We start from the raw sequence: 14,527 nt of genomic DNA on the forward strand, positions 1-14,527 counted from the left end.
AGGCATCATATAGACCTATAGTGAAAATAAGAATGTACTTAGATGGTTCTACATTCACAAGCCCGGATTTGTGGAGTGGCAACCAAGGCCCAGGCCTAGGGCGGCAGGTTTTTAGGGGGTGGCATGCTGCCCAACCACACCCACATTGATTTAGAAAGACTAGGGTTGCGCAGGAGATATGATAGTTTTTTAAATTTCTTGTGCGCCAATCCCCATTGCTCCGATGATGAAAATTTGAGCGAGTAAAAGGGAGGAGACGGGGTGACGAACAACAGAGGGCCTAGGTGTGCCAGATATGTAAATACGGCCCTGTACATTCATCTAAACATAGTTAGGATCTTTAGGAAAACTTTAGGAAAACACCCTCAGCTCTGATCCTTTAAATGTGTGTGGTCTAATACTCTCAGTATGACCATGAAATATGACTTTTTTTTAAATTACTTATTACTTTACTTATTAAAAACTACTCACTGTACTTTCACCGCTTACTAGGCCCAGTTAATGTCAATACCAAGAGCTAATATGTTGACGTGTAATTAACCAAGAGGTAGATATTTTATACGTTTACGTGTCAATAGTGTATTTTTGGCTCCATTAACTAGTTGGTGCTGGTAGGTATCCCCCTGAGGAGGTTCTAGAGCAGTTCTCCTCTGTGGCACTTGGAGGGGATATCCTAGAAGGCAATGTAAGGGAAAGAGCAGTTTGCAACTTCTTCTTTGGCAAATATGCAAAGAAAGTGAATGATGCCAGCCAGGGAGCCTGAGGCTTACCAACTCAAAGGACTCAAAGCCAAGTTAGGGGTAGTGGTATAACTCGCACCCCTGGATGTGATGGCACACACATGCGCAATTGCTCTCCTAAAGCCACTGACTCCTACCCGTGCATGTACACACTCCCTATGACATCACTGAATGCTTACTGCACATGTGTTCTGGAATTTAATGAGAAAATGCAAAAATTTGGGAGAATGCAATAGGATGACAAGAGACATTGGGTATCTCAAAAAGGGGGGGTTGATAGCTCTGTAGTGGTTGGCCAGCTAAGGTTTCAATGAGGAGTGAGGAAGGGGCCAGTGCCCTGGCGGTACCTCGCCAGTAAAAGGGAAACTAGGACTAGATAGACCTGCGACAGATAGGCCTTAAAACTTTGTTGCTAGCCTGAACCATGTGCCTGGAGTCTGTATAGGACAAAACATTTGGCCTAAAGGAGGAACAGGAGGGTAGGTATTGGGCAGGCCCAGAGGCCTCGGAACCCTTATTCTTGTGGTTTGTGTAACCGTAATATTGGAGGAGCTAAACTTTTGACTGTGAATAAAGTTGTTCCTGTGCAAAATAGAAGAGGGGGATGGTGGTCAGCCCAGCTTTTCCAAATGTTATGCATCCAATTTCTTAATAGTTGCACTGTGCTGCAACTGATCCAAGTATAGGAGAAGAATTACTACAAACAACTTTTTATTCCAGGCAGTGGTAAACAACATGTTTCGGGTTCAATACCCTTTATCAAGTGATAAAGGGTAGTGAACCCGAAACATGTGTTTACCACTGACTGGAATAAAAAGTTGTTTGCAGTAATACTGCTGGAGTTCCTCTTCCTTCTCCTATACTTGGATAATTCCTCTGCAAAATCACGTGGATCTTCAGTTTTTTCTCATCTAAATGTGCAACTACGAATTCCATTTGTGAGGTGCATGGCCAGAACTAGGGGTAGGCAGAAAAGGCACATGCCTAGGGCACATGGATGGCAGTGCACCAGGATCCTCGGCACATACCTCTTCTGCTACCTCTAATTCCAGCTCTGTGCATTGGATCAGCAGCTTTGGCATGTGGTGCCACGGGGATAGGAGAGTAGCTGATGGAACAGGGTGAGCTGGCATGACCGTTGCACAGCAGCAAGGTGAGAGACTAATTGCCAAGCAGGGGTTATGTGGAGTGAGGCTGGGGCATGCCTTTGGCACAACTCTGCCCTAAAGGGTTCATTTGGCCAGTTATGGCCAATAGCTATCAGGCACCATGTTACAAAGGTGCTATAGGCTCACATACTGTGGTTATTAGACCGCATTCTGAGAACAGTCTGACACACAAAGAAAAACAAAGACTAACTTTAAAAAAAACCTAGTCTGTGATTGTTGCTCTGGGTAACTGCCCATAGACAAATTTGCTCAGTTTTGCTAAATGAGCCCCAGTTTGTCTTTTTGCTCATTACTAAGCAGACAACACCCAGAGCATGTGAATCAGCAGAAAAGAAGCTACTGGGGCATCTTTAGAGGCACAGATCATCACTGCAGCGTGGCTATGGTTTTCTTAGGCTGGTACAGAAACCCAAAGCATCTCTTCCCTACTTGTTTGTTAGGCTTTAGTTTAACTTCTACAGGGATTATTTTGCACACAGTATGCAATTTTTTAGTTCTCTGCTATTCAAACTAAATAGCAAACCGATTATATAACTACAGTTGTCTTTATACTAATGTAGAGTCTAATGATGCAGATGCATAAGTTTATAAAGTATTTTTGAGACTGATAAAAACCTCAAAATCAAGGCCTGAGTGAATGCTCAGCATTTTGTATACAATATTTGGTGACATTCTACAGTTTCTAAATTGGCATATAGCGTTTGTGATAGGAGCTGCCAACCTCAGTACCATGCAACACCCCCATATTCTCTGCCATTGTTTTTCAACCAATGAAATCACCGATTGATCAGCAGTCATTGATCACTAGTGTCAGATAGGTTTCTGCCAGAAAACAATTCTGGCAGACAATATTTAATTTAATGACAGGCTGTACAGCCACATTCAGGCCTTGGATCTTAAGTCATGTTAAAAACGGTCCTTCCCTTTGAGGAGCGGAAACAAACTGAGAATTAAGTAAACAGTAGCACAAACAGGAATGCATTCTATAAAAAAAATAAAGTGGCATCTTTATTTACACCTTTTTCTATTTTTAAAAAAAAAAATTACAATACTCTTTTCACATTTACAATGTACACAATTTTCATTCCCTAATCTTCCCAATCATCTTCATCTGTTTCATCATCTGTTGAAAGAAATAAATTTAAAATGTGGCATTCCGACAGCCTATAGTAATAAGGAACTAACCACCATTGTTTTAGTACCCATAATCTGCAGGCAACCTGTGACAGTTTAGAAGTTGGAAATCTCCAGGTGTCAAAGGAGAACTAAACCCTAAAAGTTAATATGGCCAAAAAAATCCATATTTTATACACTGAACTTATTGCACCAGCTAAAAGTTTCAGCTTCTTAATAGCAGCAATGATCCAGGACTTCAAACTTTTCCTTTAAGTAGCTGGACACCCACTGGCAGCCCCCTGTTTTAGTTTTCCAATAATCAAGGTTTTCCAAGTTGAGAAAATACTGCAAAAGTTGAACCATGCACAGGGCTACAACTGCAGCAAAGGAACTGAATAAATCACAGAAAGCAATAAAAAAAAGTCATACATGCATAGGTACCTCTGTGGTACAAGTCTATGGCTAAAACAGTTGAACTAGCCATAACTAGAGAGGTCAGAAAATTGCTGCTAGGCTAGCTTTGGGAACTGAGCTTGCAGGGCAAGGAGACAGCCAAGGTAACGGAGCATTATCCCTTTGTATTTGAGTGTGTTATTGCAATACAAGTCACTGTAAACTGAACATCTTGGCAAGGTCATATGAAAAGTGTTGACAGCAATAAATTATACAACTGTAGTTTATTTTCTGTATTTGTTACTTGACAAAGGAAGCCAAAAACACATACCAGAGCCGTGCAGGGCTTTGTGCCTTTTCTGTATAACCTCCATTAGTGCAGATACAATTGTGGAGTTCTGAGAAGATTCCATTTTTGAGGGCTGAGAAATCTATAAGGCAGAAAATGTTGCCATAAAGAATATATGCCATGCAAAATGCTAAGATTTTTATTGAACAGGCTCCTTATTTATCCTCACTCCAGGATGAATGTTATATATACAAAAAATAGTACTTTCCTACCCAGTAACAAGTGTTGTATGAAAAAAGGTAACCTGTTCCTCAAGATACATCAGATGTTGTAGCTTTACAATAACGCTATGCTCCCTATAATTTGTGTGATGTTTTGTACATCTACAAAATGTAGAGAAAAGAAATATTTATGGTTGCACACACACCACATTTGTAAAAAAGTTGTAATTATTAAATCCAAAAGAATGACCCTTCAGACCCGAGGCTAGTGCTTAGTTTTTCTGAAAACACACCAGCGCAGGAGATCTATTTCAGAGCCGCCATCTTTGTTTAACCTCCCTAGGGTTCCAGTGTGCTCATGTACACTACGATTCCTGTGGATCTGATTCAGTGGTCTGGGATCAATTCATACACAGTATTAAACACCCAACGTCCCCACTACTGTGAATGCACCATTCCTGGATGATTGAAAGGAACAGCTGGGAGATGGAAGATAGTGTGGCAGCATAGCGCTCCCACAGAAGGTACCATGGGATGATGCAGTTCGAGAACAGGAAGACTGGCACAATGTTAGCAACAGTATTAAGTCTGCTAATTCTCAATCATTTTATAAAAAAAGAAAGAAAAGAAATCATAATATGCTGTTCTGTACAACTGAATGGTGCTTACTCACAGATTTTAGTTGTACACCCTGTCTGATCTGGTCCAGGAAGAGAGACTGTTCTCTTTGTGGCATTTCACCATTTATGTTCTCAGTCTGCATTCTGCACTTTAACTGAGATTTATGTAGATCTTCAGCAGGACATGATGGAAAGGTCAGGCACACATTTTCAGAGGATGGTTTCTTAAAAGGGAGAGGAAGAGGGGGTGGTAGGGGCACACTAGCATTTTGCATGTCCTTTTGTTGGTATGATGCCAGAGACTGGGGCTGACATGGAACAAAAAACTCAGATGAAGAATTATGGACAGAGGTAGGGAGGGGTGGTAAAGACAGAGGAACTAATGTGGAATCTTTAACGGAAGGTAGAGTAGGTGGCAGAGGAGGAATAACTGGGCGAGTTGGTATGTCTGTTAGAGAAGGTTTAGATATGATATTTGTCCTGTGAGAGATTTTGTTGCTTTGAGCTGGAGGAGGTACATGAGAGAAGTCCCCAGATAGCGGTGGGGGAGAAGGTATGGGACTCATTGTTGGAAACAAAGGAGGAGGAGGAGGAGGAGGAGGAGGAGGAGGAGGAAGAAAGCGTGGAGCAGGAGGCACTCTGGGGAGGGAAGCAATGTAACTAAATGGAGATGAAGGCAATGCTGTAACAGGTATTTTAGCTGCATGGGGACAGGCAACAGGAAAGCTATTCTGTCTCTTGGATGGTGTCAGGTTGGAAGAGGACAAGGAACGGGATCTAGAACGTTGGTCTGGCATTTCACTCTGGGCTGAGGAGGAGAAGAAAAAAAAAATGAATGAGTTCACTACCACAGACAAAAGGAGAATACTTTACTGCACATATCTCTTACCACCAGATTTTAATAAGGGATTTTGATAAAATGTACCCTGAAAGCCTATAAGGAGCATGTCCAAGATAACGCAATAGTATACATGGTGCAAGATTCTTTCCCCCCCCCCCCAAGAATACCATTGCTTGGGTTGGTGAACGAGCTTGAAGTTTCCTTTTAGTCTTATATTTATAATAAACTTTGCCCTTTCCACTTCCCTTAGTGCAGTTTTGGTTTATAAGAAGTTATGTGAATGAAGTTATATGTCATTACATTATTGGCATGTAGACAACAACCCTTCAAAAGGAGGTAGAAAATTATGCTATTGTGTGTGCGTGTTCTTTACAAATAGTGAGTAATCAACTTATGATGAAGGCAAGTAAATCAGATTTATAAGCAATAGTAAGTAAGATGTAGGTTACACACAAACACAAATAGTGTGCTAAAAGTTTAATTTGATCAGAGCATACCAATTCTAAGTGTTTCCTTCCTCACAGCTTCCATGCCACCCTTCTTTTCTATAACTGCAAATATCTTGCGGGACATCTCCCAGTCTTTTAGATGCTCCTCTTTTATCCCAGCCAGGTTAAATAGTCTCTTCAGATCTGCATCAGTTCTTGACTAGGACAAAAATTAAAAGAAGAAACACCTGTTAAAACTGTTTGAACTGAAACTTTTAAGATACGTTGAGGTTTACCTTATGGACTATGGGGGCTGTGAAAGTTAAAGATATGTTTTATTTAAAAACATTGGCTGATCAAGCATTCAACCACAGTTCCAAGAATACCTAGGAGAGCAATCTAGTGTTCACCCCAAATTGTACCCGAAGTTTCATTTTAAAGCTCGGTTTCATGGAGAACAACGACTTCATAACCTGAAACACTGGCTAACATCCATCCACCGACTTCCCTGGGGGAAGGTATGCCTAGCCCACAAGAACCAGTGTTACATTCCACAAAACCATCGCAATATGGTCAGGTTGCAAGGTTCCTATTTTACAGATTACAGCTACGGATAGCATAAAAGTAAAAAAGATTAGCTTACATCCAAACTGGTCCCAGAAGGTGATCCCACATGGGCCAGGTGTCTGTAGAAAAATTTCAAAGGCATATATATGATCATTCACAATAGATAGAAGTATTATTCTGTACACTCTCCAGAATAGGATGCTCCGCTCCACACTCAGCAATGCAGGAGGAAATAAAAGATGGGGTCTGACTACTTTTGGGATAGCATGAAACATTGCATAAGCATAGAGTTGTTCTGGGACAGGGTTTTTTTATACCTTAGTCATGGATCCAAGTTTAACCAATGTTAGGCAAGTGATTATACTCATTGTGGGTGCCCTATACACCTAGTGGGACATTCCCTAAGAATCGTAGTTGCGCAAATTCACTAAAATCTGAAGTTGCGCTCAGGGGTAGCGTAAGGTTGCGATAACGTTAATTCGCATACTACGCTAGCGATAGTTAATTTGCATACGGCACCAAATTCAATTTTCAATGGAAGTATTCGTAGCAGCACTACACAAGCCTGGGAAACCTTCAAAACATCAGAGAAAATTTTTATTTTGCCCTACACATGTGCCCACTGTATAGTTAAGTTGCCATGAGTTAGCAAATGTAGGGGGGAAAGAGGGTAGCCCCAAAAAAATTTGATCTTTTTCAGCCTATCACCCATAATAATGCCAGCGTTTTTTGGGACTTTGAATGAAAATTTCTCAACTTTTTTTGAAGCAATCCCCATCTACTCTATTGTGCTTTGCCTGGTCTGAGGTGGCGAAGGAAGTCTGGCGTAAAAGGTAGCATTCAGAATCAGTTTCGTAAATTCGCCAGGCGTAAGGGTGCAAAGTAACACTAGCGAATTTACGCAAGCGTTAGGCTCTTCGGCGTTTAGTGAATTTGCCCCCTTGTGTCTGAAAACTGCAGTGACCAAGGGTTGCCATCTCCTAGTGACCACAGTGGCCAGTGTTCTCTGCAGCGAAAATCCAGTTGGCGACCATACAGACAATCCACAAAGACAAAGAATGTGGCGCTCCAACAGTATTACACTGGGCTGGTGTAGCTTTCAGTCAATTATAATCACTAAGGGGTGCCTAACACATTTCAATGATTATGCATTTTCCTCCCCTATAAAATGTAAAAAAATTAAAAGTACATATGCACTTGCAGAGAATGAATTACTAATACAACATTGGGCCAAGGAAAGTGTGTTGATAAAGCCAATGATGTCATTTGCACTTCTTTGAGCACTTTCACAGCTCCTTTGTATTTTAACATCCTATTAAACCATATTTCTGAATGATTTCTTTCTCTGAAAAACAGAACTGGGTGCTTGATGGGAAACAGATCAAATCCATGTTTAAACATATGTAATGGCCTTACAGTGTGTTGATGCAAATGACAGATATCCATAGGCTGATTTTCATTAAGGTTTGGAGAGGCTAAGCCTCCCCAAACCTGTTTGCCTAAAAATTTTAAAGAAAAATTCAAAGAAAAAAAAAAGAATTCTCTTAATCACCAATATGTCTATTTGAGCTGGTTTGGGGAAGGGGCAGAGGGTGCTGCTGACTTGTGTCTTTAGAAAAAAAATCCCTACCAGGTGACTCCAGTGATGTCATCATGAGATTTTGCACTGAAAATCCTGTGCAGGGTTGTCAGGTTGGTGGGTTTCCAGCCAAATTGGGCTACTAATTTAAAGCCCAGGCAGGTTTTGAAAGTACAAACTAGCCAAGGTTATGGATTTGGGCTACTTTTTGGCTGGTTTGTAATTTGGAAACCATCCAAAGTTTTCTTGCTCTAATGTGCCAAGCCTGTGTCTCCCAATGCATGTTGGGTAATGTAGTTTTTGTTTAACAATTTTCCAACTGCCAAGTTTAATGTAAGACTACAATACCCAGCATGCAATGGGACTGACTTGTGTAGAAGATGTTACCAGATTTTGGGCTCTGTACCGTCATCTCCCATCCCTCTTAAGCACTCTTGCGTTTTCTTTAGACTTTGCTCAATTTCACACAATTTGGGGGCAAAAATCTGCTGGCCACCAAAAAGTCTAGTGATTGACCTGTTTTACCAATATTTATTGAAATTGTATATGTACTATGGCCTTATCGGGCCACTATACCTGCTGGGCCTGCCTTTGTAGTTACGTCCCTGGTGACGGGTGAATCTGTCCTGCTTCATGGGAAAATGTGTTAAACAGTGAAAAACTCAGAAAGTTGTTTTCACTGCACATATGGTGCTATTTTTGGACTACCTTTGAAGTGTTACTAGTTTTGGGCTGGTTTTGTTGCGGACTTTGGTTGGTTTTGAAAATTAGTCCTGGCAACCCTGATCCTGTGAGATTTTGGATGGGAAAGCTTCTGAGCTGATCTGTGTGCCAAGCCCAGTTAGGGAGTAAGTGAGACTGAGCTTTACCAAGGATGGGCGATTGATTGTGCTGGGGATCTCGACCAAGAGACAAAGCAGCTGCTGATACTCTCCCTGCTTGTCTGGTATGTGCAACTTACATTGCATCTCAACTCATCTTGGATATATGGTTTTGGAATGCATTATTGCAAAGGGTTATTGACACAACAGTGATCACTGGCAGTTCCATTGAACTATTCAGGTAGGTGTTATCTGAAACGGTGAAGGTGTGATGCAGTCGTTATGGGACCATTGTGACCAGATGACACTTTCACACCTTGTGAGTTACAACCTTAATAGTTGAATGGAACCATTGTGATTGGATATTGGTGACCTGTTTCCTTAAGGGGTTAAAGATCTTGTATCCTTAGCTGCCTGGCAAATAAATATGCCATTCCTTCTTACTGGAGTGCTGCCTTCATTTGTATCACAGCTTAGACTGCAGCACACATCTTTATTGTATTTCAGACTTCCTCTGGGTCAGCTAGCAGATCAGGCTTCTCTTATTTTTCTCAATCTCATACTATTGTATTGTATTACTTTGAAATTGCAGTAAAAATGCAGCTATTTTTTTGTAAGGGGACCATAATATATATGCATTATACTTTCTCCATGTAAGATGTCTCAAATCACCCAGTTAGTATATTCCTGGTGTTCTGTGTGAAAGTATACCAATAAACAGTTTAATTCATTCATTCTCCTTGATTTCCAGTAATGTGGGTGAACTGCTTTCTATAATTTTTATTATGTTATTTCAAAATAGTCTGGGCTTCGTCCATGGCAAGTGAAAAATTACCAAGTATTTAACCATGATGTCTGTGGGAGCATCAGTTATTAACTCTAAGGAGAAACAAACCCTTAAAAAAAATAAAAAAAACCCTACCCCACATAGATCCCACTCCCCAGCCTAGCTCCCCCCCCCCGGGCAAATGCACATAAAACACTTTACTTACCCCTCCATGCAGATTCTGTCCAGCTCCATTCTCCGGCACCATCTTCAGCTGCTTCGGTAATGTTTAGAATGAGACCGGTGCTTTGGCAATCTGCGTAGGTTTCAGCGCATGCGCAGTTGTCGTGAAACAGAAAATTGATCCACCTGCAAAGATTATTCATTCTGAAGATTACCGAAGAGAAGACAAGGGCACGCGTGAACTCAGCTGGACAGAATCTGCACAGAGGGGAAAGTAAAGAGTTAGGGGCATTTGCCTGGGGAGGCAGCTAGGCTGGGGGGGTCTATTTAGGGTAAGAAAAAAAAATACTATTTTATTACATTTATCAAGCAAAGTGAACTTTAATTGCACTATATAAATTATTTGAATCTTGTTTCCTTCAGTCTGGGAATTCATAATTATAGCAAGCAGGAAGGAGCCATTTTGTAGACACAGTTATTAAGACAAGCCTTGTATCATCTCAGAATCTTGTTTGTGCACCAGAATGGGGGACCTGATGTCCATCCCCATGTCCTGGTTACACAATTAAATGGTGAAGAGAACGGGGGAATGTGGGGAGAGCATTGACATCTTGGAAATGCTAAATGGAAAGAAAAGTAATTGTCTGCCCCGCCTCTGACTAAGGCATAGGAGGGGCAGACAAGATTTTATCGACAGCTGAGATTTCTAAATGCGCTAACAGCTATGAATGCTATAATAAAAAATAGAAATTGGATGTTATGTTGAATTTGAAAAGGACTTTTATTATACAGCTTTGTGTGTCTGGACGGCAGGTCCTTCTGTCTGGCCGAACCGAATCCTAATTTGCACATGCAAATTAGCGGCGGAGAGGGAAGTCGCGTGACTGTCACAAAACAAGTAAAAATGTTTTCCCCTTCCCACCCCTAATTTGCATATGCAAATTAGGATTCGATTTGGTATTAGGCCGAATCCTTAGTGAAGGGTTCGGCCGAACCCAAAATAGTGGATTCGGTGCATCTCTAGTTCTCAGACAGGTGATTTACAACTTTTGCCAGTACTTATGGGACTAAATCAGCCGTTTCTCAGCCGGTGGAAAAATCGCTGGTGAATAAACTATTGAAGTAACATTAGGGTGGTGGCAAACGTAGATACTCAGGGAGATTAGTTCCCAGCAATGTGAATCGACGGTGGGATAGCACACTGATCGATTTCGTTTTTCCAAAGCCGTCCGAAGTTGCCTCCCGAGGAAACTTCGGAAAACCGAAATGATCCGAGTGCTATCCCTCCGGCGATTTACATTCTAGATGATGGGAAGGCATTTCGGGGAGATTAGTTGCCCGAAGAAGAGGAGATGTCGATGGGCGACGAAACTCCCGAGTAGCCACCACCCTTAGACTTGGCCTACTCAAAAAAAAAAATTAAAAATCACCCTCCGTCTATGCAGATACCCCTTATCCAAAAGAGCTCAGGTCAAAAACATTCAAGTGGATCTCATACAACAATTGCCTTGTTGCCAGGACCTAGATCCCTGAAACCTTTGAATGAAAAACAAAATTTCGGCCCATGAATATTTGAGGCAACTCACTTGAAATTGCTGGGAGAACCAATATCAGACTTGCTCAGCTTTCTCCTCAGGAGCCTTCCCTTGAAGCTTTCCTTTGGAGAATAATAAATGGAGACATTCTGCGCTCGAGTCTCTGGCACCTGGAACATAGAACCTAAGCAGAAAAAAAAAAAAAAAAAAAAAAAAAATCTATATATGCCCAAGACTTGTTGTGGAGAGATGCACCCCAATAACCCAAAGAGAGATTAAGCAGCAAATCAGTAACGGGTTCTTTTATTTTGAAAATGATTGAATCAATACAAGTGTAACACTCATTAATAGTCACATAATTAACTTGCAGTGTCTCATTGGGCATGAAATCTTACATTTTCTAGGTACCATCTAGACAGCTGCCCGCAAATCTCTTTCAGTGTTGCTTTGCTTCACCCTCCCCAGTGCTGGTGAGCACAAAACAACTAGTTGCAAGTTACTAGAGTATACAGAACAAGGAATCTAGGAACCCAGGGATGACAGACGCACATCACACACATTGTCAGTTAAGGGGCAGGTCATTTTGTGTTCCAGTCACCCACCCAAACAGCTTTGTTAACATACTTCTGCAACATGATGTATTTTTAGGCAGAAGAACGTACAGTGCAACAGCCCACACACAAAAATAAAAAAAGTTTTTAAAGTGCGCCCATTGATAAATACCACAGGTGCCACTTTCGATTTGCCTTCGTCTGCTTATTTAAATGATCTCAGCCAAAGCAGCATTGTTTTGTGATGCTACATTTTTATTGTACCATCACAATGGTGAATGATTGCTTATCATACATTTAGGCTTTTTCCTATTCCAGCCTCTCAACCCTCTGCCTGGTTGTTAAGTTAAATTAAATTGAGCCCTCGTAACAGGATAGCTGATTAAACACAAAACAAATTTTGAACAAAAAGCTAAAATTAAAAAAATAAATACGGACTAACCCAATGCCCGAACTCAAGAAAACCAATATTAATTCAGTTCAGGTTTTTGTAGACCGCTGTGGCCTGTTGAATTCTTTTACTCTGACAGAAGTGCAGTAATTAGTGTAGGTAAAGGAAGAGACATGGTTCAGGAAACCCACAAAAACCCAAGAGCAGCTTAAACATTTTCAAAGCATTACAACCTTCCCACATCCTACCAATTCACATATAGATTAGAGATACAGATCTAAAAAAAAAAAAACCAGAGGTTTGAGGATTGTGCCCCAAAAACACAAAAGCAAACACAAACACAATTTTGTGGCCAAAATTAGATTTTTGCAATAAGAATATCCATGTTTCCCCAGGGCCCAAAAAAACAGAAGACATCTCTTGTTATAAAATATCAGAAGTAGCAGAGAAATCTGCATTTTTCTTTATTAAAAAAAAGTGATCAGGCCTTATAAACACTACTGTAGGCTTCCCAAAATCATAGCTACAGCTGACAACTACATGTGTTACAGAGCAGGAGAATATTTAGCCATTTTGTCTCATGGACTTGCATTTAAAGCTACAACTCACCCAGCACATTAAACCGAGCCATAACTTGTTGCACAACTTCAAGTCTCTCTGATAGAAATGCACTGCACTTACATTCAGCCCTGCACCTCTTAACTGCTTCTCATTATATTCAATTAATAACGCTGCTCACCTGGGGCCAGAGGGATGAACTGACCAATAGCACAAGCCTTTGGTGCCTCTGACTTTTAACCCTAAATATGTCGCTTGTTTCTCTTTTTTTATTTATAAAAGTCTGGATACCCCATGTGTATTCTATACTGTCTCAGAGCTTGTTTTAGGACAGTTCAGAAGCTATTTGACCCCAAAATGACAGGGGCCTATTTAAGGGAAGATAATACAATCTTTTATTACAAAAACATACAATATAATAGTATACGGCTTAGGGTGTCCTTTCTGCAGATCTCCAGCTGTTATTGAAATGTGATGCTCCCAGTGGGGTTGTGGAAATTGCAGCCCAGTTAAATATATAGTGGTGCAGCCCTAATTACATGTCTCCCATTGGCATCTCAAACGAGGTTCCCAGGCTTACTACATTGCCAGGGGCCTTCTCTACTCTAATGAGAACCCTGTACCGGTAATTTGAATTGTACTAATATAACCATACTCAACACAGTACCCCACTCTACCAGATACCATCAAGAACTCATAGCCAAAGCTGCCAGCATTCCATGCACACAGTTGATATATGCATACATTATATAATTTATTCTTCACACACCTCTGAGTAGAATAGTAGGAGTCTGTGAATGCTGGCTAGGTTGGAGCCATTTTGAATTCTCACTGCCTGTGATCCAGTGATGAGGTTTGAAAGGGGGGGTATGTGAAACTTTCTCAGTGTGGGCCAAATATTTTTTATCATGCTCTGATAAATTTGTCTCACAGTTTGGCTGATTTCAACCATACTGTCCAACCATTTGGGCATATAAACCCAGTCAGGGGGATGTTCCAGTGTTTCATCCTGGTGGAGCAAGGATTATATGCCGTGATGGGAAATTTCTGTCATGTAAGTAAAAAAGAGCTGGATTTCCTCAAGTGGTCAGGCCCAATGAGCAGAACAATATAACGGTGACTCAAGGCCATGCATTTGGTGTACTTTACAAGTTGACTTGTGTACTAAAGTGAGTTCTGTAGTGAAAAACCTAGCACTAGAGTTGAACTGGCCCAAGGGCCAAACATTTGGTTTACTGTACAAATTGGCCCATATTTGTCCAATGAAACCACCACCAACATCAAGCCTTCTTCACCGAGAAATCTATTGCCAGGACATGGCACCAGCTGATCACTCAGAGTACCATACAGGTTGGTTTATTCATGGGACCATCTGGTTGGAAGAAAGGCCTCAGTCAGGAAGCAAAAGTTACATAACTTACATGTAAACTTATGTTAAGACGTATGTAATTTAAATGGAAAAACTTTAGTAACTTCCTAGAATCTAATGCAGAGTCGGACTGGGGGGCCAGGGGCCCACCAGGGCTGCTGCTTCGGGGTCTCCAACCCCCACCCTGGGCCCCACACACCTACCTTTTTTTTCTGCATCTGGCGGTAAATGGGGGTCAAAAGGGAGTTAAGGGAGCAGAGCTGAGCTGTTGGGTCCCACCAGGTTTTTTTCCGGTGCCCTGCAGGCCCAGTCCAACCCTGAACTAATGTACCTTCCATATCAAGAGAACAGTGTGGCAGGGCAGGTGGGCAGCGTCGGACTGGCCCACCG

General features: G+C 41.3%; 1 protein-coding gene across 1 annotated transcript; it reads right to left on the bottom strand.

The window, feature by feature from the left end:
* Window positions 1-2,899: 2,899 nt before the first annotated feature.
* wasll.S (neural Wiskott-Aldrich syndrome protein-like S homeolog) lies at window positions 2,900-12,922 on the bottom strand. The gene is made up of 7 exons (XM_018261278.2): window positions 12,820-12,922; window positions 11,320-11,452; window positions 6,461-6,503; window positions 5,887-6,037; window positions 4,602-5,356; window positions 3,750-3,849; window positions 2,900-3,032 (listed from the first exon to the last, which is right to left on the bottom strand). Exons 1-7 carry the CDS (start codon window positions 12,839-12,841, stop codon window positions 2,998-3,000), a joined length of 1,239 nt encoding a protein of 412 aa, XP_018116767.1. The 5' UTR covers window positions 12,842-12,922; the 3' UTR covers window positions 2,900-2,997.
* Between the last annotated feature and the right edge of the window lie 1,605 nt (window positions 12,923-14,527).

Source organism: Xenopus laevis, chromosome 4S, assembly GCF_017654675.1.
Source record: "Xenopus laevis strain J_2021 chromosome 4S, Xenopus_laevis_v10.1, whole genome shotgun sequence".
NCBI classification, from domain to species: Eukaryota; Metazoa; Chordata; class Amphibia; order Anura; family Pipidae; genus Xenopus; species Xenopus laevis.

Excerpts from the sequence above, each read along its gene's own strand:
- wasll.S (XM_018261278.2), bottom strand. The coding sequence starts at position 12,841 with ATGGCTCGGTTTAATGTGCTGG. Across the intron at positions 6,038-6,460 it reads CTTCTGGGACCAGTTTGGAT|TCAAGAACTGATGCAGATCT; the intron begins GTAAGCTAATCT and ends TTTTTGTCCTAG. Across the intron at positions 5,357-5,886 it reads GAAGGAAACACTTAGAATTG|CCCAGAGTGAAATGCCAGAC; the intron begins GTATGCTCTGAT and ends TCTCCTCCTCAG.